The sequence below is a fragment of the Peromyscus leucopus genome, chromosome 15, assembly GCF_004664715.2.
Source record: "Peromyscus leucopus breed LL Stock chromosome 15, UCI_PerLeu_2.1, whole genome shotgun sequence".
In the NCBI taxonomy this organism is placed as follows: Eukaryota; Metazoa; Chordata; class Mammalia; order Rodentia; family Cricetidae; genus Peromyscus; species Peromyscus leucopus.
In genome coordinates, this window is record NC_051076.1 from 3,632,669 (window position 1) to 3,660,445 (window position 27,777).

Sequence of the window (27,777 nt, forward strand, 5' to 3'; positions counted from 1 at the left end):
CTAGAGGTACAGTAGAAAATAATAGGTTAAAGGTTTCTGCTTGTAGACTGAATCATATCCCTGCTTTAATTGTGGCTTCTCTACTTCCTATCAGTGTGACAAAGTATTTAACTGCTCTGATTCTTGTTTATTTATCTCTAACATGGAGAGAATGGTTGGTTTGGGGGAGGTTTGAATGAGATGTTGTACAGTGAGTATTCGGCAATGCCTGTGATACACTAGATGCTATATACACACACCTATTATCTTCTCTTTGAACTCTAACAGTATTCTTAAGCTACCATCTCTCACAAATTAGAGAAATGGACTCATTTCTTCATTGCAGGTAAAAATGAAGTAAAAAAGAAACATATTGACTCTCCTAGCTTACTATGGGTACTGGTCTCAAGCCCGAATCCTGATGTAAACCTTGTTGTGCTGCTGATGGTGGGTCCTGAAAAAAGAAGAATCTTGGTTGGCACCCTGGATTAAAGAAAGTCCAGGTGGCTGAAGTAGGAGGCATGCTAGCAAGGAAAGTATAACACAGCCCCATCACAGCCAGTGTAGATGAAGAATGTGTCCCCAGTGAGGACAAACTAGTTCTTGATAGGTCACATGATCATTCTGCAAACCTTTTGCTTTGCTTTTTCTCTAACTGACTTAGAGGCCCTAGAGGAACTAGCTATCAAGCATAGTTGTGGCATGAGCCCTGGGTTTAGTCCTTTCTTGTTAGTACTGGGAATTCAGAGCTCCAAGCAAATTCTCCAGATGAATATAATTAGCTCATGGATTCAGCATCTAAAAGAAGATACATCTGTATATGTATAGACAGATATTTTGTTATCATTACTTAATAACTAACATGCACAACTCTCTTCCCCACATTTATATTCAATCATACATTGTAAGTCATCTAGAGATGTTTGTGGTTAGGTATAAATACTATGCCATTCTGGAGGTTCCTGAAAATAATCCCATGGTGGATATTGAGCAATGACTCAGAAAGTCACTTTTCAGCTTGTCTAGCCAAGTTGTCCTAAGCTTTTTGACATGTCTTTGTGCCTCTGCCAGAGGTCAGGTACATTCCCCAAGGGAGATGCATTTTTCATTCTTCCATGGCACTCCCTGATACCTCTGTTCCATCCAGCTTCCTGGTTCTAGCTGCACAGACCATTCAGCATCCTAAGTATACATACTCTTATGCCTGTGGTCCCCAAGGCACTGGACAGGTGAAGGGAATCTGAAATTGAGCCAGTACTTGCAAGGCATTTATAAATCTGGATCATGTAGTCTTTAGCCATGAGCTTTGCAAATCCTCAGCAAAACCTTAAGCAGTGGTCTTCCTTTCCTCTAGGGTTTGCATGAAGACATTAGGATGTAGTCTAAACTTGCATGGTTCAAGTAGAAGCACCAGCAGTGGAACTTGGTTTGCTGAATTTGGGAACCTGAATACTTAAACACAGTAGCCCACTGAACCCAAGTCATGTACAGCATTCTCGGACACTAAGGATCTAGTAGACACAAGTGTGAAGGCATGAGGAGGCTGCTTGTGCACCTACAGAATCTTGTAGATGTCAGGAGAGTCTGATGTAACAGTCTGGACCTGGACATTTTCCTCCAGGTTCTGGGTGCAACCTCTGGGATCTAACTGATCTAATGTGGTAAGGAAAATATCTCTTATCTTCTAGTGGTGAAAAAGATCTAGTCTAGGAGCAAGCAAACACAGACTACCTGTACTGAAGTCTGTCTTGCAATGTAGGTTGCATTGACTTTAACAGTGTACCTCGGACAAGAAGCTGTCTGTATTCCATAGATGCTGAGGCATCTGCAAACCCTATCCTTATATTAACTGCCCTCCTGGTACCCAGGGGGTGACCCAGGAGTTGAATCAGAGGCTATGATAATTCCATTTACTTGAAGCATAATAGGATATATGGCTTTCAATGGGGGAAGGGCTTCAAATCCCACTCAGAGCCCAGCAGCAGTGGCAATAGGTCCTCATCTTGTGTACTAAGTTGCATGCCAGCTCTGAAGTCAGACTGTCTCAGCACTTAACTATGACTCAACTTCACCATCTATAGGATGGGAATAATAATAGCATACATTTAGAGTTACTAAGTAATAAAAAGAACTCAAATGAATTGTTTAATGAATGCTTTATATGATACGTGTTCAGTAGTTGGGTCATTCTGAAGGGCTGCCCTGAGGGTGGGCCTGCCAGGACCTGCTTTCTGGATGAGTGCAATGAGAGCTTACAGGTTAGGAGCCTTAGAGTTTCCCTCTTGCTCTAACCCTGCCCCCTCCCCTTTCTGAGCTTCTTTGCTTTAGATGTGAGCCTGAGTTAGCATAGGAATCCCTCGCCAGTCTCAGGACTACAGTGCAGACGTACAAGCCTTCTTTGTGCTGTGAAAGTGACCAGGGCTGGGAACACGGGAAGGAGAGCCTGCATGAAAGCAGCATCTCCATTTCTAGGGAAGCTGGCAGGATGCTCTGCCTGCTGTTCTCCTAGGTCAGGTTCCACAGATACTTCAAAGCTACCAGGAGCCAGAGAACAGTGCAGAAGAACGGGCAGCCGCTTGGCGGATGCTCTGGCTGTAATAAAACAGGGCTCCCAACAGGACTCCTTTGATGGCTTCAAATGTTGCTTTAGGAGTCTCTGAAGAGCTCTTCTGGCAGAGGGAGTGTGCTATTCAAGGCACAGCAGCAGTCGGCTCTGATCTCCTGAACCCCAGCCTTTCCCAAGGTCATGAAAAGATCAAACTTGCACCCGGAAGCAGCTGCTTACCTTTCAGGTCCTGAGGGTTGTCAATGATGAAGTTGCCATTCCACACCACAGCGAAATCCACTGCTAAATTGCTGATGTCCATCCCATCATACTGGTACTGTAGGGAGATGACAGGAACACACATCTCTCAAGGCTGTCTCTCATAGTAAGTCAGACTGCAAAGCAACTCCTCAGGCTGCCCAAAGGGACCCTATGTCACCTTGTCCCTGACTTGTAGTTAATAAGGCTACCAGGAGCTTTCCTAAGCCTCTGGCTTAGCCTTCAGTTCTTTCTGAAATTTGAAAAAGCTCAGGTCTCCATCTCTACCCCTTTCTCCTGCTGAATTCATCAGCTCTAAACACACTTGCTGAAGACCCTCTCTGTATATTGGTTGAGTCTGCATCTCAAAAGAAATGTTGCTTTCTCCCTACAACTGCCACCCTTTCAGCTTACCCTTGTTCATTAAGTCTAGTTCTCATTCATCCTCCCTGTGTCCTTTCTTATGTCCCTCCCAGTCCCCCATACCCCCAGCCTTGAACTCCTGATGCTGCCATTTTCTGTCTTTAGTGTGGTACTTTCCAGGAACTACAATTCATTCTTTCATGGGTGCATTTATCCTCTCTAGAGTCCACTTTTGGGGACTCAAAGTTAATGTCCTCACTGGTCTCTCACACCTAGAGCCTATAACAGGGCATGTGGCAACAGTTGTGGAGTGGCTGGTTGGTCTCTCAGGTGTATGGGATGAGTTTTTGATGTGTTTGTATGTACAAATGTGCGTATGTGCATAATGCATATAGAGGCCAGAGGTTGAGGCTGGGTGTCTTCCTTAATCATTCTCCCATTTTCTGAGATTGGGCTGGAGTTCATAGATTTTGCTAGAATGGCTACCAAATGGGCTCCAATGATCTTCCACCATTCCACCCCCAGCACTGGGATTATAGTTGAGTCTTTGTGACCAGCATTTTTATGTGGGTATGGGGGGATCCAAATCCAGGTTCTTCAGCTTGGGTGGCAGGCACTCCACTGACTGTGCTATCTCCCCAGCCTTGTGCTCCCCCTCTGTAGATAGGTTTTATTGGATTAGTGTCTAATAAAGAAAGTGCTCACATCTTCCTGGGGATCTCTTAGCACAGCAGAAAAAAATCCCTAGAGAGGCTGAGTCTTCTGTTCTTCGGACATCACAGAGGATCTTCAAGCCCTTCACAACCTCCTGGGTGGCCCCATCCTCTCTGCACCCTGTCAAGTCTCCTGGGCAGCCCCTCTTTATGGCTGCCCATTTCTGGTCACTTAGCTCTGGAGGGCACGCCACCATTGCTCTCCTGCCCAGCCTTCCATTGCCTTCTCCTTTGTTGTGCTCTCTTTCTCAGCCTGGCTTCCTGCACACTTGGCACCGATTACAAATTCTATCAAACGCTTGTGACCCCAGAATCTGACAGCTCCCTGATAAGAGGCCCAGATTCTCTTTATCTCTCCCGGGCGAATTAGCTTCCCTCAACACCTTTGTCACGTCCCTCATCTCTGAGCTGACCCCCCACAGTCAGAGACAGGGAGTTGGCAGATAAAAAGATCTTCTCTGGGCTGGAATTATAATTAAACACCTCCTGCTTTCTGTCCACCATTCTGGGCAGGATTAACCCTTTTGGCTCCTGAAATGCTGCATCTCTTTCCTCTCCTCCCACCCCTTTTTGCCCATTCTCATCCCAGTGATGCCCACCAGTGTTCTCATATATTGCATGTTGATAGGGTGTTGGTGGGGTTGATTCCTTTTGGCAGAAGTTTCCCCAATGGCAAAAATGTGTTCTTTAACTTCAGAAGGAACCTCCAAATTTCACCTTCTGTCATTAAGTTCCCTTGAGAGTTCTCTCCTCTGAGAACATGGCTCACTGGCTCAGGGTGCTTACAGGTTTCTCTGTCCCTGGTAATGTGGCACTGCCTGTGATCCTACATGATCTAAGGTCTTGGCATGTGTGTGAGTTGCTTACCGAGCTGTTTTGGCACTGCACACTGGAACTGTTGAAGCGCAGGGCAGGGACTCGGTGTACAGCCCCTTGGATGTTGAGCACACACTCATAGCCCCGCTGGCCAGACTGGGGCTGGGGAAGGTTCCGGGCCTTGAGGGTGATTGGTTTCACTTCTCCAACTGGGATCAGAATCTCCTCTGTGGGCACAAGCTGGGGACAGTCCTAAGTGAGCAAGCAGAGAGCTCCATTAGTTCTCAGAGTTAAGCCCGAAGAGGGTAGAACCTAATACCAGTCAGGAACTTCCTGTTTTCAGGTGGGTAGCCCATGAGAAGAGCTGCACCTTATTTAAGAGGTATGTTGAGTCAGTAGGGGATGAAATCTTTTCTTCCTACTGGGCTTTGATATTGTCAACACTATTCCACAAGGCATCCTAATCTTGGTGGTGTGTATTACAATTTAGAAATTAACTTTCAAACATCCTTATGGCAAACTGTGGGTTTTATCTCTGGAGACTAAATGAAAGAGCCTCCATGGGTTCATGTCCCCAACTCAGACACCCCACCTCTGGTTTTATCTGGTTCCCCAGCCCCTTGGCCCTTTACATTGTCTGATGCCTGAGGCAGCAGTTATCTACAGCTTCAGCGTCTCAGTTCCAGCTGAGCCAGGCTTTCCAGGAGGGGGATCAAGTACCCCCCCACCCCCCCGCAACCCCCCAGATACGCTCTAAATCCTTGCTCTGGCCTTTTATCTCATTTCATTACCATGTGTGAATGCTATGCTGCTTTGGGAAACAAAATCCAAATAGGGAAGTGTGGTAGGGAGGGGCCATGAGGAGGATGCACAAGAGAGGAGAAGAGATCAGTTTTCCTCCATTGTGTCTGGAGGCAGAGGTCCAACATAACCGGGAGTCTTGTTGCCTTCTCTGCCCCCTACAGGGGGGATGTGGAAACTCTTCACATGGAAACATGTCTAATATCCAGGGATCAGTTAGGGAGTTCTTGAAGGAGGCTCCACCGTCCCTGTTCTCTGGATACTAGTTCCTAGAGGGACTTTGGGAACATGTTGGGGCTCATGTGACTACAAGAGGGTACTGCTGGTATTTGCTGCCTGAGTTTCTGCAAGGTATGGACAGTCTCAAATTTCAGATAGTAGAAGCCATCCCTGTTGGAAGCCTTGTGTAACACAGGCTGTTGAGCAACTGTAATCTCTACTGAAGATCTACAGAGCTAGTCAGCTCCTTTGTGTGGACATACACAGTCCTTTTTTTTTTTTTTTCCCCCCTTCAGATTCCAGCTGTAAACCTATTATACTCTGGTCTGTATTTGCCTCTAAACCTGTTCATTCTTGTAAATCAAAGTCTGGACATACTGAACACATAGTTCTGTGGTGCCATTTCTCATACTAACACTAAACCTGGACCTTTATACATGCTTTTCTCCGTATCAAAGACTAACTTCTACCCACCACTGCCATCTTCTTCCTGCCCTCTGTTCTACTTCAACTTAATCAGATAGCTGAGCATTAAATACCCAGCTTTCCAATTTGGCTCAGGAAGGCTGGACTGGCCCTTTCCCACACTGGCTTCACGTAGAACTCTAGGTATTGCCCATGTTTGCACTGAATCTGCGGGGCGACAACTCCTGTGGACTTGTTTTTCTTGCTGGGCTGTGATCTTCTGAAGGACTGGACCTGAACTTACTCCACAGTCCAAGTCTTCATCTTGTGTCAGATGTGTAGTGGATACTTAGCCATTGTTTGCAGAAGGGTGAATGTAAAGAAGAAAATAAAATAATAGACAAAAGAATTCTGTAGTTTCTTTTTCATTTTAAGTTTGGGGGCTGGTAAGAGATAAGGGAAACTTAAGAAGCAATTTGATTCTCAAGCTAGGACTATAGGTGGCCACGGTTTCTGGAGCTCCATAATTTCCTAAAGGCACAGCCTTATCTATTGAGGAGTATGACCATTTATACAGAGCTGAAGCCTGGGGAATTTCCTATTGAATCCTGTCTGGGAGGACTAGAAAGACTTCCAGGGTAAGTTGGCCACTCCTGCCTGCCAGTCACTGCATAGGAGAATTTCAGTATGCAGCATTTCTGAGAGGGACTGGATCAGAAGGAATACCAGAACAGATGGGTCCTAGTTCAGGTGCCAGTTGCTCAAGCTGCCGACTCACAAACCTGCTCTTTAGAGCTCTTTTACTTTCATCACCTGCAGGCACATTTGACAGAGTCTTTCACAGATTTATAGCCAGGAAACCCAGGTATCCCACTGAAAAGAAGACCATCCAGTCAGCAGCTAAAAATCTAGCCAGAATCTAACAGGTTAGAATTTATGATAGAAGTCTGATGTATAATGCTGTGGGGTGTGTGTGTGTGTAGGCTTAGAGAAAGAGAGGAGAGACAGACAGACAGACAGAGAGACAGACAGACAAAGACAGAGACAGAGAGAGGAGATTAATTCAGATTTGGAACTAAGTGCTATAAAAGACAAATTCTTGTTTCTCTAATGAGTTCAGAAAACAAATTTAAATTTCAGGAGGCCTAGACTCTTAAAGATATGCTTTTGGAAGTATGATGTTTCAGGTCAGCAAATAAGACTGTAGAATCCTTTAAACATTTGATGACAAAAATTTCCCTATAATTGTCCCTCAGTATCCATTGATTCCATCAGTCAAGGACCAAAGATATTTGAAAAACAAAAGTTATACCTGTACTAGATATATACAAGGACTCCACTGTGATTATCTCCCAAATAAAGAAAGAAGCTACTCATACAGCATTGATACAGAGTGACAGATTCTGAGTAATCTAAAGATCATTTAAGATACAGGACAGAATGTGTATGGTTTTATGAAAATATCACATGGTTTAACAGAAGGGACTTTACATCTGTAAAAGGTTCTGGAACTAGTCCTTGTCCTCTGTGACCATGGAGAGATAGCTGAATATACTCAATGTATATCGAGCTTAGAGGTTGGCAAGCCATGGGCAGAAGTTATTTATAAGTTACAGTTTTTCAAAGAATAGAATTTTAGAAAACTTCTGCATGCTCTTTTAGGTCTTTTAAAATTAGTTTTAAAGATGATGAATAGGCTCTTTCCTAATACCTAAACATGCTCAAGATTGGTCTAGTAGCAAAAGGATGCATTGGGCTTTGTTTATTTGGCAGTTGCTCTGGGGCCAGATAGAAAAGAACTTTTCTTCTATTTCTAGGGTAGAAAGAAGTGGTTGGTGTTCCCAGCACACAATTTGCATCTTTGGCAACAAAAAGGATGTAGACCTGGTCTGTGAGATGGATCCATGAGATAACTGATGAAGGGAAGGGGTAGAAATGACAACGGTAAGGCCAAGGGCAGAGGCAAGAGAATCAACAGCCAGGAAGTCTCAAGAGTTCTTGGAACTTCAGTACATCTGGGGCTTGGGAAAGTGACAGGTTCCATCTGAAGCTATTCTTGTGCCACTTGTTTCTGTACACACACACACACACACACACACACACACACACACACACACACACAATGGAGTGAGAGAAAGGGAGAGGAGGAGGAGAAAAGGAGGAAGGGAAAGAGAGAGGAGAGAGAGAATGTTTTTGTCCTAAGGACAAAAAAACAAAACAAAACAAAACAAAAAACCCCAATAACCATAAATAACTTTTTTGTAGAATGTTAAGATATTTATTAACATTATTAAATTACTGTTGGCCCTTGTTGACCCTGAAGACTTCCCAATAATAGCTTTAGGTCATCTTATCTCCTCTGTCTATCCCCCACTGGAGCCAAGTCTTCTCAGTAGGTATTTCAGTTTAAATGAAGGTGAACAGATGCCCTGTTTGGGAACATCCCAGGGCTGGGTAAGAGGCAGGGCCACAGCCTTGCAGCCCACTCAGGTTGGGATCCCCCCTGATTTTGTGCTGAGGACTTGTTAGTTCTCAAAAGGACTTTTTCCATGTGGAAATGGCATTATCTTCACCCACTGGACTTCAAAGAGTGAGAGCAGCCAGCATCCTGGGAAGCTAATCGGATTTATTTGGTTCTATCTTTCCCTTGGGATGGGTGTAAAGAAGATATTTATATATCTACATCTCACTAGGTCTGTTCCAGCTGTGGAGGGAGATGAGCTTTCAAGGCTGATAGCTGTACATATTCCTGTGCACACTACCTGCTAACACTGTGTTGCAGGGAGATAGAGGTCTAGTCAGTCTGTCAGAAAGCTGGAGGGCTCTAAGTGGTAGAGGGCACAGTGAAGATGAAGCTTAGCACCTTCAAAGGGCTAGAGAGATGGTCCGGATGAAGTTCTGCTTCTTCATGTACAAGATGGTTTTAGTAATACCTGACAACTAGATTACATAAAAGAGGGTATGCAGTGATTGTGTGGTAACAGGCTGGGTTAACAACTGTTAATATGATTACTGTGTATTGCTTGTATATGTACATATGTGGCAGAATCAGAAGATTCTAGCTTGTTCAAAGGTACTTTAGATTGAGTTCTGACATCTGCATTTGTCAGACCAACCATCAGAGGAATATTGAGCCTCAGTTTTGTCTGTTACAGAATCAGCTTAATAAATAGTCAAGAGTACATTAAATTTATTCACTAATAAGGTAAATATATGTTGGCATGTATACATGAAAAATACCCAATAGATGTAAGCTACTGTATTCCTGTTTCAGACTTGCATGTGCTGTCTGTTCAAGAACTGCTTATCAGTTCTTCCTTGTCAGGCCCAAGCATATTGGCCCAGAAGCTTCTGAAAACTGGCCCTTCTGACCCTTCCATGGGAAGTACTTCCATCTGTGGAGATAGATTTGTGTTGGTCCAGCCACAACTGAACCCTCATAACCAACAGCAAGGGGTCAGATCAAAGTCATGCCTGCAACCATAACTGTGGCCATGGAGACCAACATGCTCACAGGCCCCAATTTTCTGAGAGAGCAAATTAGTCAGTTTTTTTCTGGATGCTGAATTCTCCACAGCCTTGGGCAATACCCCTAAATTGTTGGCATTCTGGTTACTACAGATGTCAAATAAGAGTTATATGAAAATGCATTCAGCTTAGAGAATCAACTGAAATGCCATCTGTCAATGGTTCTCAATCTTCAGCTTCATCTGGGATTGCACCCAAGAATTTGAATTTCTAGCAAGTTTGCAGGTGATGCTGATGGCACAGTCCTGGGAAGGCACACTGAGAACTGTGCCACAGGTGCAGAACTATGAACACATGAGGCGTGACCGTTGCAGTGCTGCTAATCGGTGGTGCTAATTGGCAGTGCTAATCAGTGATACATTGCTTCTGCAAGTATACAGGCATGAAATTTTGATTCAAAGTTGGAGGAGGAGCTTGATGGAATTGGAAAAAAAAAAAAAGATATTCCAGTAATCCCAAAATGATATATAAGGATTTACAATCCCTAAAAAAACTTGACCCAAGCTGGACACACACACTTTTGTTATTCTTCAAACTTTGGGGAATAGGGTCCCCTAAAGCAGAGGTTTGAACAGAAAAAAAAAAAAAAAAAAAAAAAAAAAAAAAAAAAAAAAGCTAAGCCTGGAAGCCATTGACCAGGAAGGAATGTGTTGTAAAAAGATTCAGTTGTATTTTAGGACTTTGAGAAAGCAGCCCTAAGCCACTGTGGGGAAACTGCCCTCCACTTCCTTTGCTGAGTCAAGCCAGCAGGATGGATTCTGGGCTTCCCTCACAGCCTCCATTCAGTCTGGTGCTGTACCAATAGCCAGCATGCATGAGGACAAGAGAGCAGCTCCCTACACAATCTGATGGGGAGATAAAGGGGACAAGAACAATGCTGCTTTCCAACCCAAGGCACAGACACTGAAGAGAGAAAAGTAGACTGGGGTTTGCCCCCAAGATCTTTTGGTGATCACTGAATCCTGCTAACAGGGAGGCAGTGGCTTCTCTCTAGCCAGCTCTCTGGGACTTTCAAATCTCTCACTTGCTGCCCAGCAGCAGCCATGCTTCAGTGGTTCCTTGTGGTGAAGGGGGCTGGGCCTGCTTCCAATTAGCCCTCTGGGGCTCAGCCCTCAGGTCTCTCCACCATAGTTTATTTGTCTTGCTCCCTGTGACAATCTGCTTGCCCTTGCTCCAGCTGTAGGTCACTCAGGCTTGGCTCTGGATTTCTATCTGCCTGCTAGGGTGGCCTCCACTGATACAGAGTTGCTCTTGTCCTGATCTGTACCATCTGTATCATCTCCCTGGGTTCCCAGTTTTCTCTTCCAGTTTATGAAGGAACTTCAGAACTTTAGTAGCCATGGTGAAGGTCCATTTCTAAGACAGAAAATGCTAAACTTCCACTGCCTAGATCTTGGCTCTTCTGTAGTGGCTTGCTTCCCATGGCAATTCTTTCATTGGCCCCTAGGCTGTGTTAACCTCTGTCCCACTACCAGAAAGAAGACTAGTTTCAAACTGCCACAGAATCCCAAGCCTGAATTAATAACCAGTGTCCATTAAGATCAGTATAGCATTCCAGCAAGAGGGAGATATATCTAGAAAACTAGATACTAGCCCTTTACTTGACTGTAGACTTACTGTGCTTCAATAGAACATTCACTTTCACTCTCAGCAGTATATGAAAACTCCATGGTCACTCTTTAATATTTGCAAGTTTTTCCAAAATACTGAAAAGGGGGAATTCTCTCTCTCTCTCTCTCTCTCTCTCTCTCTCTCTCTCTCTCTCTCTCTCTCTCTCTCTCTCCTCTCTCCCCCCTCTCTGTGATTATACAAGGTCTTAATTGTCTAGTCCTAATTGGCTACCCTTGGGCATGAAAAACACTAGACAAAAGGGAAATCGAAGAAGCAGCTTCATGGAGCTGAGGCATATTGGGGAAATGTGAGAGAACTAACCTTAGTGAATAATTACTAAGTGGAATATTCAGAGTAAAGGTGAACAACATGATATTTCACTGTGTCAATGACAAAGGCTGGTCAGACTTTAGGGAAGGCACTTCAACTAGATAATATAATAGGACTTTTGGCAATGCTTGGTGCTTTTTACTTGTTGGATTTCTCTGTCTCCAAGGCCACCCACCCAGTAATACATCAGAGTCAAAGAATCATTGAATTTTAGAGTTGGAAGAAAAGTTGGCATGAAAAGATGGTTGAGAGTGAATGTTCTATTGAAGCACAGTAAGTCTACAGCCAAGCAAAGGGCTAGGCTCAAAGAATAGACAGCATTCATTACACTCTCTTGGAGCATGGAGTCTATTTGTTGGGTATGCTTTCTCTGAGCTTTTAGTTTCAACTGGCAGTCACCTTTACACTCTTGAATGTAGTCTTAGCAGTCTAGCAGATATAGTCTCTGCTGGGGGGCCATTGGTTGCTACTTTCTTGAGCTTCATAATATCATTTATTTATAACATGAAGAATCTCTGATAAGGTGACCAAGATAGGCCAGGACAAAAGATGGTTAAACCACTGGACAGACCATCTGCAGTGCAAAGGGGCTGGTTGTCTGGGTTTGTTGTCATGCCACAGATAACCTTCTTACCTCTGAAACATTGATCCTGCCTTCCTGGAAGGAACAGGTGGTGGGGTCATGTGTGCAGAGGTTTCGGTACTTGCACCAATGGCAGCGGAAGGCGCTGTTGACACAGGACAGGCACCTGCAAGGAAGAGACATTAAGAGGGTCATGCAGGCCTGTCATGAAAGAAGGCTGTTATCCTTACATCCTCATCTCACTCTTGGGAGGGTAAACTAGTGGAACATATTATAGTACTGAGAATTGTAGATTCTGCAGCTGAGATGTTCATGGGGTCAGGCAATTAGGAATGAACTGGGACTTCAGTGAGAATTATTTAACCTGTAAAACAGTAGCAGTAGGTGTGCTAGTTTATATTTCTAGGAATTTTGCAAGCTAGAATTTCAGTCTGATGGGCTGAAATTGGCTATGGTGGAAGTATTTAAATTATAGAAATTGGTAAATGCTATGCATTATATTTTCAAAAATTTGATTGCTGATAGTTAATGCCATCACACCATTGGTTATCAGTCAGGGTAGCTATAAGAATGCAGAGGAAGAAATTAGGCAGATCTGATTATAGTCTTGCTCCTGCTGCCAACACTGATGTCAGTTTGAGTAAGTCACTTGCATTATGCATTAAATTTTTTTCATCTGTCTGTAAAAAACATTCCTGTGTGGTCCACAGGGCTGTTTGGTGTCAAGTGAGATAATAAATAGGAAATGGTTTTGGAAAGAATCATGTTAAATGTGATTATAATTTTGAAGAAGTTAAATCACCTATTATTTTAACCTCTTGAATAACATTAGAGTATTTAGTAATTTGGTTCACATCACCTATGTTACTGAGCTTGGGAAAGTTACAGTATTGCATTTGCCCCATATCCATTGGTCCTGGCATGGAGCAATAGCCTATGCCTATGGGATAAATGTTCTTTCCACAGAGAGCACTTCCTCCTCTTTGGGTTCACCTGGAGGCTCTGTGTATGTGCAAACCACTCTAATGAAAACATACTGAGAGTTCTGGCCTTCCTCCTCCTCAGCTTCTATATATAACAACAGTACAGTTCTGCTTTTCAGAACTGTACCAAGCTGTTAAGAACAGAAATAGGCCTGCAATCTGGCGCCACCTGGTGGGGTTCTTAATAAGTCTGGGTGGTAGGGGCTTCCATCCAGGGGTCTCAGACTAATGTAAGGTATAAGGTGTGTGAGGTGATTTGGCCCATATATACCCCAGAAAGGATTGTTTTCTAGTCATGCACACCCAAGTCCAGTCATGTCTAAAATCACCTTGTTTCTGAGTTTGAGTCAATGCTATTTCATGTACTCCATCAATGATAGATTCTTGATACTATCGTATGATTCAACAAGTAAATAAATAGTGAATATCAACCAGGGTGAAAGAAATGGTGTTTGTTGGACCCCACTAGGCTCTTCCACTGGCTGATTTTGTCAGTCATTGTAGCACTTATTATCTATGGGCCTCAGCTTACCATATTAAAAAGAGGGAACTGAACTTGATACTCAGACTTTTAATCAAATTCCAGGAGTAGAGAGGATAAAACAATGTTGAGCAATAAAATAGAATCTTAGCTGTTTAGGAGGCCTGCTTTTTTTCTGCTAAAACTTGCTGCCTGTGACAATATCTTCCTTGCCATAGAAATCTATCACTGAATGTGGTGACATCACACTGGATTGCCATGGTAATACAGGTACTCTCACAAACAATAGATTCTGTTACCACTGCTTTAGATTATGAAGGTTGACAGGTCCTCCCTCCAAGAAGCCTGCAATTCCCAAGCAGGTTTATCTGGGACTGGGATATAGTGGGTAGTGGTCATTTTTACCCAGTTCTGCTTTAGTCTCCTTGCCCTGCCTTTGTTGCATCTGGCCAAGTCTACCTCTTGTTCCTCTTGTCTGTCTTACTCATAATATATATTGAGGAGGGATATGTTACACACTGAAGTTAAAGCCTCTTCTGCATCTTCCAGCTCAGGCCCTCTCATTGGATGCTGAGAGAGGTTGCTGTCCTTATGTCTGTCCTCCTTTGTGCAGATATTGGACTCCTCCACACTCACTGTCAGTCCCTGCCTTTAAAGCCACTGCCAATTGGCTGAAGTGAAGACCTCTTCTTACAGCTCCTAGGTCAGGACCCTTCTCTTGCCATTCTAGCTTTAGAACTGGAGGTAGAGTGTACTGAGGTGAGGCCAAAGGAATGAGATAAGGAGCTGTGGTGAGTGACTGCCATTCAAATGAGCATGTACCACTCCCCCTCCCCCAGAGAGACTTTAATGTGACTACTGCACAAGTCTTGCCCTAGCGGGAGGAAGTGGAACCCTATACTCATATCCAGACCCAGGCAAGGATACGTCTGAGGCATGCTTACAGTTGGTGGGCACTGCAGTTATAGAACTTGAACTCGGTGCTGACAAAGATCTTTCCTGTCTCCTTGGATCGCAGCTGCAGCTCTAGGCCAAACCAGTCTGCAAGAGAGGACAGAGTGTGAACCTGGGGTCCAGTGAACACCCTGAGGGGAAGACCATGTCATAGAAACTCCCAGAAGTATAGATAGAGAAAGGCTGCTGAACATGCTTTGCCCCTGAAAATCCCTACCAGACTATTCCTCAGTAACAGATTTCATGAGTTCCTTGGCTTGGTTAGGCATACTCAATTACTGAAAAATTTCAGAATATTAGCAGAATCCTTAAGCCAAGTTTGGTGGAGAGAGCTCAATGTAATCTATTGCCTGAATCTCACCTGTTCCTAGAAGGGACAGGAAGTGGGCACATTATACATTCTCAGCCCAGGAGGAATGAACATTTTCCTCCTTGAATCTCACTTAGGGCATAGCACAGTGCTTTCAAACTCAAACAGTTATGTAAGCCAATATTAACATCTTGTATGTGAAGACTGGTCAGGTAGCTTCATGTCTATATTTGTGACTCCTATGTTTACCATGACACCAATGGCTCTTTTTGCATATAATCCTTACCTTGATCCAGAGGGATAACAGGGACATCCTTGGGCCCAGGTGAGATGCAGATGACTTGGCTCCCAGACACCTGTCCCTCCACCTCAGTCAAGTTCCCAAAGGCACAGGCGATACCCTCAGAGAGGTTGGGGGCATCATTCACAACCAAGCTGAGCTGTGGGGAAAGCAAGAGCTCAGGAGAACCAGGCCCCAGGCAAGGTTCCCTGCCAGGACCAATTGCTCAGGGATCTCCTTGACTTCGTCTATAAGAGAAGGGCATTGGTCTAGTGATCTTTCATTTTTGATGCTGAGCAATTAGAATAACAAATGTTTGTGTGGTGTGTGGGGGTCAATGGTTTTCATAAAGATTGTTACTGTTAATTCTTCAATCTTGTCTAGCATCAGAAAGCACTTGGTGTTTAAGGAAGTAAGGGGATTTGTACTAATATGCATCTCAGACCCTGCTCTATCTGATATGGAAATTAATTGCAAAGCACATATGCAAGTGAGTCATAAGCTTGAGACTTAACCCAGGCCTTAGTTTGTGCTCCTTGGAATGTAAGCTTCATCAGGATGGTAGAAGACAGCAGATCCTTTCCCCAGCTACCACTCACCCATTTATTTGGAACTGTATTCTCCAGAGCTTCTGCTCCTCTATTCCCTCTGTGCTTTCTACTTTCCAGCAGTGCCATGGTGTGAGGCAGGAGGCTCACAAGATGCACAGGGGATCAAAGAAGGGTCACTGATGGCTAAATAATGTATGCCACCTAAGAACTCCATCTAGAACAGCAGTCTCCGGCCTGGCTAAATTTGCAGAGCCTCATTTTAGTGATAAAACAAAACAAAACAAAAGAACACTAGACTTTCAGAATTTGGAAAATGTTCTGAATTCCGGCCACTTTTCAATGAGTTTGTCCTCTACTTCCACAATAGACACAACCTCCCTGATTGTTTCATTAGCATCACTGGAGCCCAAACCTCCTGGTGGGTATGAATGAACTGAAACTATGGAAGGTTCATTAACTAATTAACATTCATGAATGCTCATAAAACCTTCACAATGAAATTGCAGTCAGGGCCTAAGGACACAGAATATTTTGGGTTGTATCTTGACAGGTGGCTGAGGGCTATTTTTACTTTGTTTAATATTCTCTTTAAGCATACACTTTGAACAAGTCTTAGTATTTCTTTAATCTCTCTCCTGCCCACCAAACATAATGGCAAGCTAAGGCTTTCTTGAATAATTAACAAACAGAAGACTAAAGTCATACTATGTCCTAAGAATGTGCTGTTAGGTATTGTACCATAGAGTTTTTTTAATTATTATTTTTTAAGCACTGAAATTCTGATTAATATGTGCAGGTATTAAAGAAGTGTGCTCTGTGTCCCCATCCTCCCTGCTGCATACTCACCAGCCGGCTGTGATCTGACACAGAGATGCTGCTGGGGTGCACCTCAAGGCTCATGCACTGGCTGATACTGGCAGCGAACCGATTTGCTTCCCAGGCCCGTTGGCATTTGTCCCTTCGGGAGCACCTATATGAACACAGATTCATAAGAGGTCATGGCTCCACTGTCCCTGGGTAATAGAGATTTGCTGCCCCAGCACTGTAGCCTATTGCTTTGTGATGATTTTCATTGTATTCTCAGGTGTCCACTATTACATAAAGCTAAAGATATATCAAGGATAATTTCCAACCTAGGTGGTGGTTAGGTATAAAGAACACCATGCTAGTAATAGGGGGATGCTCAAGTAAGTAAGTAAGTAAGTAAGAAGTTTGGGGTACTTGAGAAGCAGGGCTGTGAACATGAACTCTGCAGCTAGAATGCTAGGCTCTAATACCAGGCCTGTTACCTGCTAGCTGGATCCCACTGGACAAGTTACTTAATCTTTCTCTTCTGTTTCCTAAACCTTAAAATAGCAAGGATGATGATAATACCCTACCTTGTAAGGCTATTCTAAGGTTATAGTGAATTAGTACTCAGAATGCAGCCTGGCATTTAGTGGATGTATCCCTGTGCTAGCCCTTGTGATATTGATATTAATAATAATGATTAATAACATTATCACACACCTCCAAGGTGTTAGTAAGCAGGAGAGGGTCTTAGCTGTGAGATAGGACCCATGTGATCTTTAGCTGGATTAATGGCTCTTTAAAGGAAGATACCATGTTTTATTCAACAAAATATTCTGTCACAAGGTGTATTTTAAATAAATGTTTGTGTCATGAAATAATACCTTAAGTCAAAGAGACAGACAAAGCATGTGTCCAGGGCTGCCTCTGTCAGAAAGCCCATGTGGCCATTTCTCCTGACATCTTCATCTTTGGCTCCAGGCTCCTCATTCCATGCTGGCACGTAAGTAACGTGAAGCTTGGGGCTACTACATGCTGTGTTTTATGGATCAGGTTCAGTGCTGGTGCAGCTCCAAACCAAATAACCAAACAGGACATAGGACTACTGTAATCCACAATCAAGCAGTAATTCCTACCCTGACTCCCCAAGCTCCTCCCTTCTTCCTCTCCAAGTACATAATGGATCCAAATATGAGTGCTGTCAAAGGAAAGAATTATGGAGGTTTAAGTGAATCCTTACAATAGCTTTAAAGTAGGCTGTTGACTAGAGCCTTTATCTCATTGACTCACTGAAATGGTTCTTTTTATCTTTTCTTTTTTTAATCATACTATTTGTGGCTACAACCCTAACAGAGATATAATAGTCTGGGAGACAATAACACACTTGCAGGGGCAAGTCACACAGAAGAGACAGGAAGGTTTCAGTTCCCCTAGGACCCAGAAGCTCTCAGTCATCAGACCATTGCATCAATTCTCTACTTCTTTAGAAGAGCTGGCTTTAAGGCCTGGGGCTGAAGTTGTGGGTCCTCACTGCCCTGCTAGCTGGGCAGTATGGGAGGGTAGGTGGAAGGAAAGTCAAGAGGGTCTGCTGAAGATGACAATGTCAGGTAATGAGAAACCTGAATATGAAAGGTGCAGCTCCTGTCCCCATGCAAACTTGGTAGGTAGAATGGCTAGAAGGTGCGTGTGGTGGGAATTCACTTCGCCCATGACCTTGGTAGAGGCAGTGCTTCTTATCTGCCACTTAAAAGGGAGGAGAAAGGGGGTCGAGCTCTCTTGGGTGGTTAAGACCTGATCAGGTGGCATGAAGCAGCCTATGATCGGTCCCCAGCTTTCCAAGGACTTTGCAACTGGATTTACCTTACCCTGTATCAGTGAGTCTGTTTTCCCATAGAACACCTTTATATATATATACCATTGAGGCTCTCGTTACAGGTGTGAACCCAGGTAGGTGGGGAAGATTCTCTGAAGACAAATGAGGAATTCAGTGGGCAGAGGAAATTGAGGCTATCTTGATGGGACTCAGTCATTCTAGAAGACACAGCTGGCCTGGACCAAAAGGAAGATGAGGTTTTCTAGGGTAACTGAGAGATAGGTTCATTATTGATCCATCCATAGTTACAGATAGAAGTTGGTGAAAGCAGTGCTCTTGCTGTGAATAAATAATAACCCCAATCTGTAATTCTATTGTGCTCTTTCTGTATATGCAAAGTGTAACAGGCACTGAAGCCTGGAGGATGAGGCAGGGAGGGGGATGGGGAAGGAGGCAGATGGCACAGGTGAAAAGTGACTACTGCAGAGTGAGAGGGCTTAAAGCCTGGGACCTTTTCACAGAGCTGTGAGTGAGCTGTCAAATTCCTCAGAGAAAGAGCCTGCAGATTGTTGGGCCAGCCTCACTGAAGGCAGACAAATTCATTGGCTTTTCCATTCCTCAGCAGAGTGGCTAGCTCTGGCATCTTGACCACCTGTCTGACTTACATGAAAACATACTGTCCAGGTTTTGTTGAGGTTGCTTGTGTAAAACTTTTTGAGAAGTCTCATGCTTCCAAAAACCCAAGCAGGGACTCAATCCTTTGTCAGTGGGCTTAAATCCAGTCCAGATTTTGCATCTGTGAAGCCTCCCTTCCCTCCCTCCAGAGCCCTCCCAACACCTGCTGCAGAGGCTGAAAGCCAAGAGCTATTGTGCAGGACCCTGAACTCTGGCCCTCTGCCTCCGCCTCCACCCCAAACCCAGCACATTTCATAGAGACGCTTTGGTAGCTGGCGTGGCGCCATGGAGTTTCCAACACTATTGGGCAACAGAATCCCTAGCCAGGCCCCTGCTTTAGGGCTTTCACCCTTTTCTCTTCCTCTAGGCTCTTCGAATTAGGAAGTTTAAGTGTGATTTTGCATTTCTATTGAGCTGTTGTTCAATGGTGGGGATGTATCTGAATAGGGATATGAGGCCAGTTGGATGCAATGCAGATTTCTTGGAATCATGAAATAATGAGGCCAGAAGGGTCCTCCTAAGGGTACAGAGTCCTTAATAATTATTTTGATTTGTGTTGCCTTTTCTTTATTTCCAAAGCACTTATTATTTCATTTAGACTTTGCTATTCACCTGTGAAATAGGCACTTTCCTTGTTTAGCAAAGGAGAAACGTAGACCTGGAGTTGTCCAGGCACTCACCTAGGGTCACACAGCAGCTAGCTGGAGTGCAAATTCCAAGTTCTTTGCTCTACCATCTGGTCTGTATGCCTTATCCTAGCTTCTTGTCCAGCCACTGCAAGAGGCTTTTGGAAAATTTAGGGATTCTACAGCTGCCCTGTGATTTTTCACAATGACATGAGAACATAATCATGTGTTTTCAAAGTAGCTGAGAAGATGAGCAAAGGACTGAATTCAGGAAGCAAACTGTGTGGCCTCTTCCTGTCTTCCACATTGTGTCTCATTTATAATCGCTACTGTTCAAAAGAGGGAAATTCCTCTACTGTCCAGTCCATCATACCAGGAAACCTCCCAGTCTTCTGCATCCTGGGACCACCTCTGGAATACCACAAACTTACATGTTGTGCAGGGCACACCAGCCACAGTGAGGATCCCCTGAGCTTAGACACTCTCCACAAGTTGTGTACTGTTCACATGATTCAACAGGGACCCGGGTGACCTGGCAGAGAGAGGAAGGTCAGGTTGTGACAAATTGAAGGTGCATTTCAAAACTCTTCTTTATCCATGCCCCCTAAGGTGTTCCCATCTCATTTTGGGTTGAGTCTGAAGAGGGTAATCCTAAACAGAAAGTGTCTGAATGGTAGCTCAGGACTCCTTGAGTTTACCAAAGGTAGAAAGGAAATCCTCTAGCCTGTTTCTTCTTTCCACCAGTGTCTTTTTGAGAGCCCAGCAAGTCCCTGGCAAGTGTTAAAAATGGTTAACTCTGCTGAAAGGCTATTGAGTAGCACAAACTCATCTCTGAAGAGCTTTCAGCTGGGCTTGGGCTGAGACATCCTTCCTGCACAGCACACATGGGGTGGGGGGAGAAACTTTTCCCATCAAATAATATTCATAGCATGGCACTAGCACTTTATAGCTAACCAAGTGTACCACCTGGATCCAATTATCTCATTCTCTGAAGTCTGCATTCAGTTTCTCTAGTAAATCTCCCATTCTTTGAGAAGTCTGGCTTAATGGGAACCTCCACAGAGAAGCGCTGCCTGTTTGATTCTGCTTTGCCTGACTAGTGGGAATTTGCCCTGCCACCCCCCAACCCCCGTAAAGCACAGCTTTTGAAACCCCTCGTGGTTTTCTGGAGGGACTTGGCAAGGGCCTGAGCTGTGTGTGTGTGGACACCACTTTCCTGCACCTGCCCAGCACATGGGACAATAGAGGCCAGGCAAAAGGGCTAGATGAATGAGTTTTCCATTTAACATATCTTAGGTGTCTGTTGTTGGCTAGGTAAGAGGCTTCTGAGTTGCAAAAATGCATGCTGGGTTGGAAATACAAGCTTATTTGCTGGGCCATAGAGGACAACCACCTGCTAGAAGTGTGAGCCCAGGTGAACACATGACACTTGTCCAATGATAAAATGAACATTCTGCCACTGGCAGGAGACAACGATGTGAGGGGAACATGTTTACAAAATCCTTCCCAGCGGGTCTGAATGGATCCTAACGTGGTAAACTCAGTGAAAGCTTATTGAATGTCATCTCTGTGGTGGCCTTGATGTTCAGCAACAGAGAATCCACTGCAAATGGCACAGATTCACCCAGAGCAAAGCCCAACAGTCCACTGGAATTGGCAGTCCCCAACTGATATTTACTTTGTATGTTGCTCAGCACTGGAGTTAGGATTGGTGTGAGCACCTAGTGCCTTGGGAGCTCAGAAGAAGGGGCATCCAGGCTAATTTGTCAGGAAGATGGAGACAGAGGTTATAGGCGAGTCTTCAAGGATAAGAATGTATCCAGCTGGGCATGCTGACACATGTCTGGAATTCTAGCACTTGGAGTATTGAGTGTGAGCTGAGGTAGGAGTATTATCTATAAGTTACCTAGCCTGGGCTACCTAGTGAATTCCAGGTTAGCCTAGGTTACAAAGTAAGACTCAGTCTTATAAAAATAATAGGAATAATAGGAGAAGGAGGAAGGAGAGAAGAAAGAAAAGGATGATGAAGAGAGGAATCATTAGGTGGAGAGACCCAAAAGACTTTCCAAGCTGAAGGATTATCATGGGCAAAAGCAGTCATGGGAAAGCTCATTCTAACTTGAACTTGCAGGCATCTTTTCTCATTCACTCACCCTTAGTGCACCATAACAATACAACTGAGTGACATGCTCAGCTTTAAAATCAAACTTCTCTTCAATAAGGACATAAGATGTAGGGAAGGTAAGCATAAAATCTGGAAATCTGTCTTAAAAAGTAGATACTTTAAATGTAGGTTGGGAATTAATCATTGATTTAAAAACCTTAAGCATAATATACCTGAGGGTTTGGGTTGATTCCAAATCAGCCCTGTGTGAACTAAGAGGGTGATGTAACATGTAAAGAGGCTAATGATATCATGGACTACCAAAACAGACTTACAGTGTCAGCATGAGGAGCCTTGACATAAGAAAATCATAATGCTTCCTGGTACCACCTCCCATCTTGCTATAGGAGCAACAGGATTCTAAATCATGCCACCAAGTCCAGCTTTACATGGATTATAGGGATCTGATCTCAGATACTCATGCTTATACAGTGAATGCTTTGCCTACTGAGCCATCCAGCCCAACACTTGTACATTTGCCATTTGAAAGACAACATCCAACTATCACTATAAAAGAATAATCCTTGAAACTTGCCCACAGTCAGCAATACCTACAAGAAGCAACTTTCTGACAGGTGCCTCCTAGAGAAATAGGTCCCAAGCTCAGGCCTGATGATTCTCAATCTCTCAGGATATCTGGGACCCCAGTGCCCAGTAGGCATCTGTTGGACCCCTCTGGTCTACTCCGCAAGGTCTAAGAGCAGCAGTCTAGTGCCCATTCCCTTTCTTGGGTTTTGGGCTCCTTGTGAGTGATGTCTGCATCTGGCTGGAAATTAAAACAACTGTCTGCATTGCATTCGGCCCGTCTGTCAAAACACAGCCCGGCTCTCAGCAGCTGGGAAAGGGGACCCTGAATGAAAGCAGTGTCTCCAGCAACAAAGCCCACTTTCATGCCAAGTGCCATGGAGATAGTGAAACCCTGTTCTTCTCCAAACATGAAACCAACAGCACAACTATTTTTCCTATTTCCTGGGCCCTCCTGGTGGGATTTTTTTTTTAAAAAGGCAGAGTAAAGTGAAACAGGAAACTTAGAAAGAGGGCAGGCTTGAGAACTTGCATTATTCTTTATGATCTACTAGCTAGGCACAAATCAGAGGAACAGCTGTCACAGTGACTGGAAGGAGACCCTTAAAGAAAGAAGCACTCGTGGACCTTCCCTGTCCCTACCTTCATGTAATTTTAGTTTCATTCAGTTCCATTAGCTAGCACTTGTTGATCTGATGCTCCATATAGGCTGGTAGTACACATTTCAGGAGAATAAAAACAAACAGTATTACAACACAGCTACTACTTCAAGCTGTACATGAGCTGTCGTAAGACCAAAGTGCTGTATTCTAGGGTTAACAAGAAAAAAGAGGCTGAGGGGATTCTGAGGAAAGAAAGACTTTGGTATCTATACTGACTGTCTAATAGGATCACCATTAGCCCCATGTGGCTGTTGAATATTTGAGAGTACTAGTCCAAACTGAGGTGTGCTATAAATACCCAATGAATACTGATCCTGAAGATTTAGTAAAGAAAAGAAAGCAAATATCACACTAGAAATTTGATACTGACATCTTCAAAAATTAATATTTTGCATATAGTAGGTTAAATGAGATCTTCTTACTGTTTGAAATATAGCTACTAGGGAAGTGGCAACCAAGCCTGCAACTTCTGTCTATGGCCCACTTTTGTTTTCTTTCTACTTGTGCTGCCAGGAGGTTTTTGTGTGAATCTGTCATGGCCTGAGTCTTATAGGATGAGTATCTTTAACATATTTCAGAAGGACAGACCCACAACCCAGGAAAGCAGAATCCCTTAGGAGCCTGTATGAGGACAAGGTAGTAAGAGTATGAGTTAGAAAGGTGGTCCTGGTACCCTTGGGAAGGCTGGGGAAGAGTTAGATTATCTCTGAGCTCTTTAGCCTGTTATTCACAAGCCAAAAAAATATCTTTCATAAATAGGTGGCTGGGAGGCTACCAAGGAACTGTGGTTCTCAATGCATGGTTCTTGAACTGCAACCATGTTATCACCTTAAGGTTAGACAACAAAGTCTGGGTCCACTCAGGCAGAACTGCCACCTCTCCAGTTGGTTTGCAGCTGTGCTGAAGTTTTAAAGCTTCTTAGGAAATCTTTAAATGGCAGGTCTTGGGGTCAGGAAACCCAGGCCCCCAACCAAACTGCCCTTGGGCTATGCTAGGAAGTAATGTTTTAAGAGCCTGGATGCAAACAAAAGAACTCTAGGGACCTCTTTAAGCCCAGGGAGAAATGGGCTTACCCCATTAGATTTTATGTTTTATTTTAGTTGTTTTGTTTGTTTGTTTGTTTTCAGAGAAGGTCTTGCTATGTAACTTAGGCGGGCTCTAAAATTTCTTTCCTCCTGCCTCTGCATGCTACCACACCTAGTTTAAGAAATCAGGTTCTTTTAAGTCCTAGTCCCTAGAATCTTCAAATAACCAAGTTCAATCAAACCTGGGGAGTTTGAAGAAGCCCTGTGTGGAGCCCCAGGTGGCAGTCTTGTACTTGCTAGGACCAATTGGGATCAGGCTTCAGGCCATAGGAGAAAGGGCATTTTCTCCTAGAGTGGCCATGATATGTGGAGGGCAGGGCTTTTCTAGGGCTGATTCAGAGTTTAATGAAATACTTCTTGATTCTTTAATCTGTGTTTGCTTAATATTTCATTTTAACTAGGCCAAAGCCCCTCCAGTGAGTGCTGAGATCTGAGATTCCTGGGTTGTCTTAGGAGATCCTAGATGAGTTGCATGGGAGAGTTCACATAGAAGGGCATCATCTCCTGCCTCTGCCTGCCCACTGCCTCCCTGGCACCCAAAAACTGCCTCTGACTGGGTTCCACCCTCACACTCCACATTCTTTCCTGTTCGAGCTTATGTCTTATAATTACACTTCTAATGACTATAACTGTCCTATTAAGTCATTTACTTAAGAAATACTCTTAATTAAAGATGACTCATACTATGTTCTTGGCTCCTATGGTCCAGGGGCCCTGCATCCTTGGTGTCTTCTGGGACCTTATTTAGTAGGGCTAGACCCATGTAAGAATGAATCAATGAGGTGCACTCAGTACATTGGGCACCCATCAGGGACATCCTAAGATTATGATTGGCTATGGGGACAAGTCTCTGGGGAAAGCTACTGGAATCTGCCTTGTTCCTGAAGTTCGTGAAGACAATTCCTGAGGCAGGATGACTCTGTGACCTTGGTAGAACTGTCACTCTCACACTTGACAGAGGCTCTGATCAGTTCCTGTCCACAGAGAAATGCATAAATCTCCAGATGTAAGAATTCCCAGAAAAGACAGAATACTAGTGCTCATTCCTGTATGAAGACCTGGAAAGAGCAAAATGGTTCTGATACCTGGAGGGACCTTCAGAGAAACACCTGACTTGAAAGTAGAAACCCTCTAGGATATAGATGATGCCCGAATCCTCGGGTCTCTGAGGCAGTAAGTGAGCCTTTGGGTCATACTACTTTGAGAGACAAAAGGGGTGCATTCTCTACCCTGCTAAAGCCCATAGTTCAGTGGGAACCAAGACTCATTGCAGTGAAGTAGATGCCAGAAGGTAAAATCAAGGCATAGTAGTGGCTGGGAGGCCACAGCAGTACCTCACCACTTGCTGCAAGGGTAGCAGCTGGAGTTCAGTGTTCAGAGTTTTGCAGGATTCCTTTGGGATCATGTAAGTGAGATAGAGAGGAGGAGGGAAAGGATAAGGGAAAGCTGTTCCCCAGACACTGGGCATCTAATCCTCTGCTTCCCTGGAATTTGCTTGCCCCCTGCCAGATGGGACACCTGTCCCCACATGTGTGCCCTGCTATGACACAATGAAAGGAACACAGGCCTTCTCCATGGCTGAGAGCCAGGTGACAGCGTGGGAGGTGTCATAGACAGCTTGGCTGGAGCATGCAGTTGGCCTAGTCAACAACCCTCTGGTCCCCAGAGCCAGGGGCAAAGCACACAGCAGCTGAGACGGATAGAACTGGCTCCCTGGCCTCTCCTTCCCTTTTGCCATTTGTAGCAGTCCTTCCCTACAGATTGTGTTACTCAAAGTTTGCAGGATTTCAGCTGAATCCATTTTCTTCTCTTTCCCCATCCCAACCCCGACTTTGAGAAATTATCTGACAGTCATTGATATTCAGGCGATCACACATTAGAGAATGATTTCCTGGGTGCTGTGTAGATAAAGGCCCACAGCACAGTCACAACAATACCGAAAAGGGGGTTACATTCACAGGATGATCTCATTTGATCTGCACAACTCCCCAGAGATCAGGCCATTGGGTTTTATCATATATTATGATCCACACTAGATCCAACAGAAAATTAAGGTTCCAAAGATCTGTCTTCACTGGGTCTCACACTGAGTGGACTTTTACTCCCCTGGGACAAGCTGCATAGGCTCCTGCTATGGGTTAGAAAAGGTCAGTTCCAGAAAAGAGAGGATGACCAGATCTGAGGCAGAATCAGAGTAGGTCCAGGAGGTTGGAGGCAACCTGCAGCAGGTACTCAATGGTGCTAGCTGATGCGTACTTTTTTTTTTTTTTTTTTTTTTGAGGCTTGTTTGATGTCTTGTTGGCACTGTTGCAATTTGTTGCAAAAACAAGGAAGAGCCCAGTGAAGATTATACCTAGCAGCTAAGGATCTGTCCTGCTTTTGCACCTGATGGTGACCAAGGTCCTTATAGACACCAAAAGACTGCCAGTGGTCAGGAAGGCCCAGCCTAGCCTCTAGCCCTGATTCTTTCAGGTACACATGGGATAGCCACTCTTATGACCAAACTCTTGACCTACATTGTACTACAGTCCCCTTGGCCTGTTATGTCTCCATCCAAAAATAACCATGTGTCTCTGTTTTCATGTGCAGGGACAAAGCTGATTGAGTACTGGATATCCAAAGCTACCCAGGGAAGAGGGGTACTGGGGACTCCCACTGGTGGCTCACAGATTGCTGGATGACATCACCTTGCTCTGAGCTTAGGAGTTAACACAGGTTGTAGAATGAAATAAAGCAGCAAGAACAATATACCAGTAGCTTCTGCTGACCTAGTATCTACTGCATGCCAGGCACTTGGCCTGTTACCTCACTTATCCCCTACACTCACCTTGTAGAGACATGCTTTTAGTCTTGTCTTCCCATTAGAAAACAGAGTCTGAGATCAGGTAACCTGTCAGGGTCACATGTCTTGTAGGTGGCAGAAACTGAGTCCAGCTCTGTCTGCCTCCCACATAAAGACAGAGGACAAAAGCAAGAATTAAAGGAAGTTTCTCCTTCCAGGCTGCTCCATGTCTGGCTTCCAGCACATCCTTCCTGCATGCCTCTCTGCTCCTTTGCTTTCCTGCTCCCCTGCCACCCTCCAGAGACAGGGTACTTTATGTAGCAGCCCTGGCTGTCCTGGAACTTGCTATGTAGATGAAGCTGGCCTCCAACTTACAGAGATCTGCCTGCCTCTGTCTCCCAAATGCAGGGATTAAAGATGTGTGCCACCAGTACTCAGCTTACTTTCCTGCTTCTTTTTTTTTTTAATTTTTTCTTAAGATTTATTCATTATGTATACTGTATACAGTGTTTTGCCTGCATGTATGCCTGTAGGCCAGTAGAGGGCACCAGATCTCATTACAGATGGTTGTGAGCCACCATGTGGTTGCTGGGAATTGAACTCAGGACCTCTGGAAGAGCAGTCTGTGCTCTTAACCTCTTAGCCATCTCTCCAGCCCAATTTCCTGCTTCTTAACAAATGTTTTAGTTGGTGAATCAGAAATCAGACAGCACAAAATGAGATAAGTTAAAGAGGGAGACAAATTGGGGAAGAAGAAGGTTTACTGCTGAGGTATTTTCTAAGCTGATCATAACCAGAACCATAATGGAAGAGCCATGAGCAGATCCTATCCATATGAAACTCCTGAGGAAGATCTGTCTCTTAAAAGAATGCTTTGATTTATGTCTGGCCTGGGATTTGAAGTGTGGCTCTAGGCATTTGTGATGACCATATCAAAGTGGGGTAA

At 44.3% G+C, this 27,777-nt stretch overlaps 1 protein-coding gene across 1 annotated transcript in view; it reads right to left on the reverse strand.

Annotated features, from left to right (window-relative positions):
• Plxna2 (plexin A2) overlaps nt 1-27,777 on the reverse strand; it is a 179,252-nt gene that overhangs the window by 50,639 nt on the left and 100,836 nt on the right. Inside the window, 7 exon segments of the mRNA XM_037211113.1 lie at nt 2,765-2,861; nt 4,726-4,926; nt 12,203-12,317; nt 14,560-14,656; nt 15,166-15,319; nt 16,557-16,680; nt 20,045-20,145. Of these exon segments, the coding sequence (XP_037067008.1) occupies nt 2,765-2,861; nt 4,726-4,926; nt 12,203-12,317; nt 14,560-14,656; nt 15,166-15,319; nt 16,557-16,680; nt 20,045-20,145 (889 nt within the window).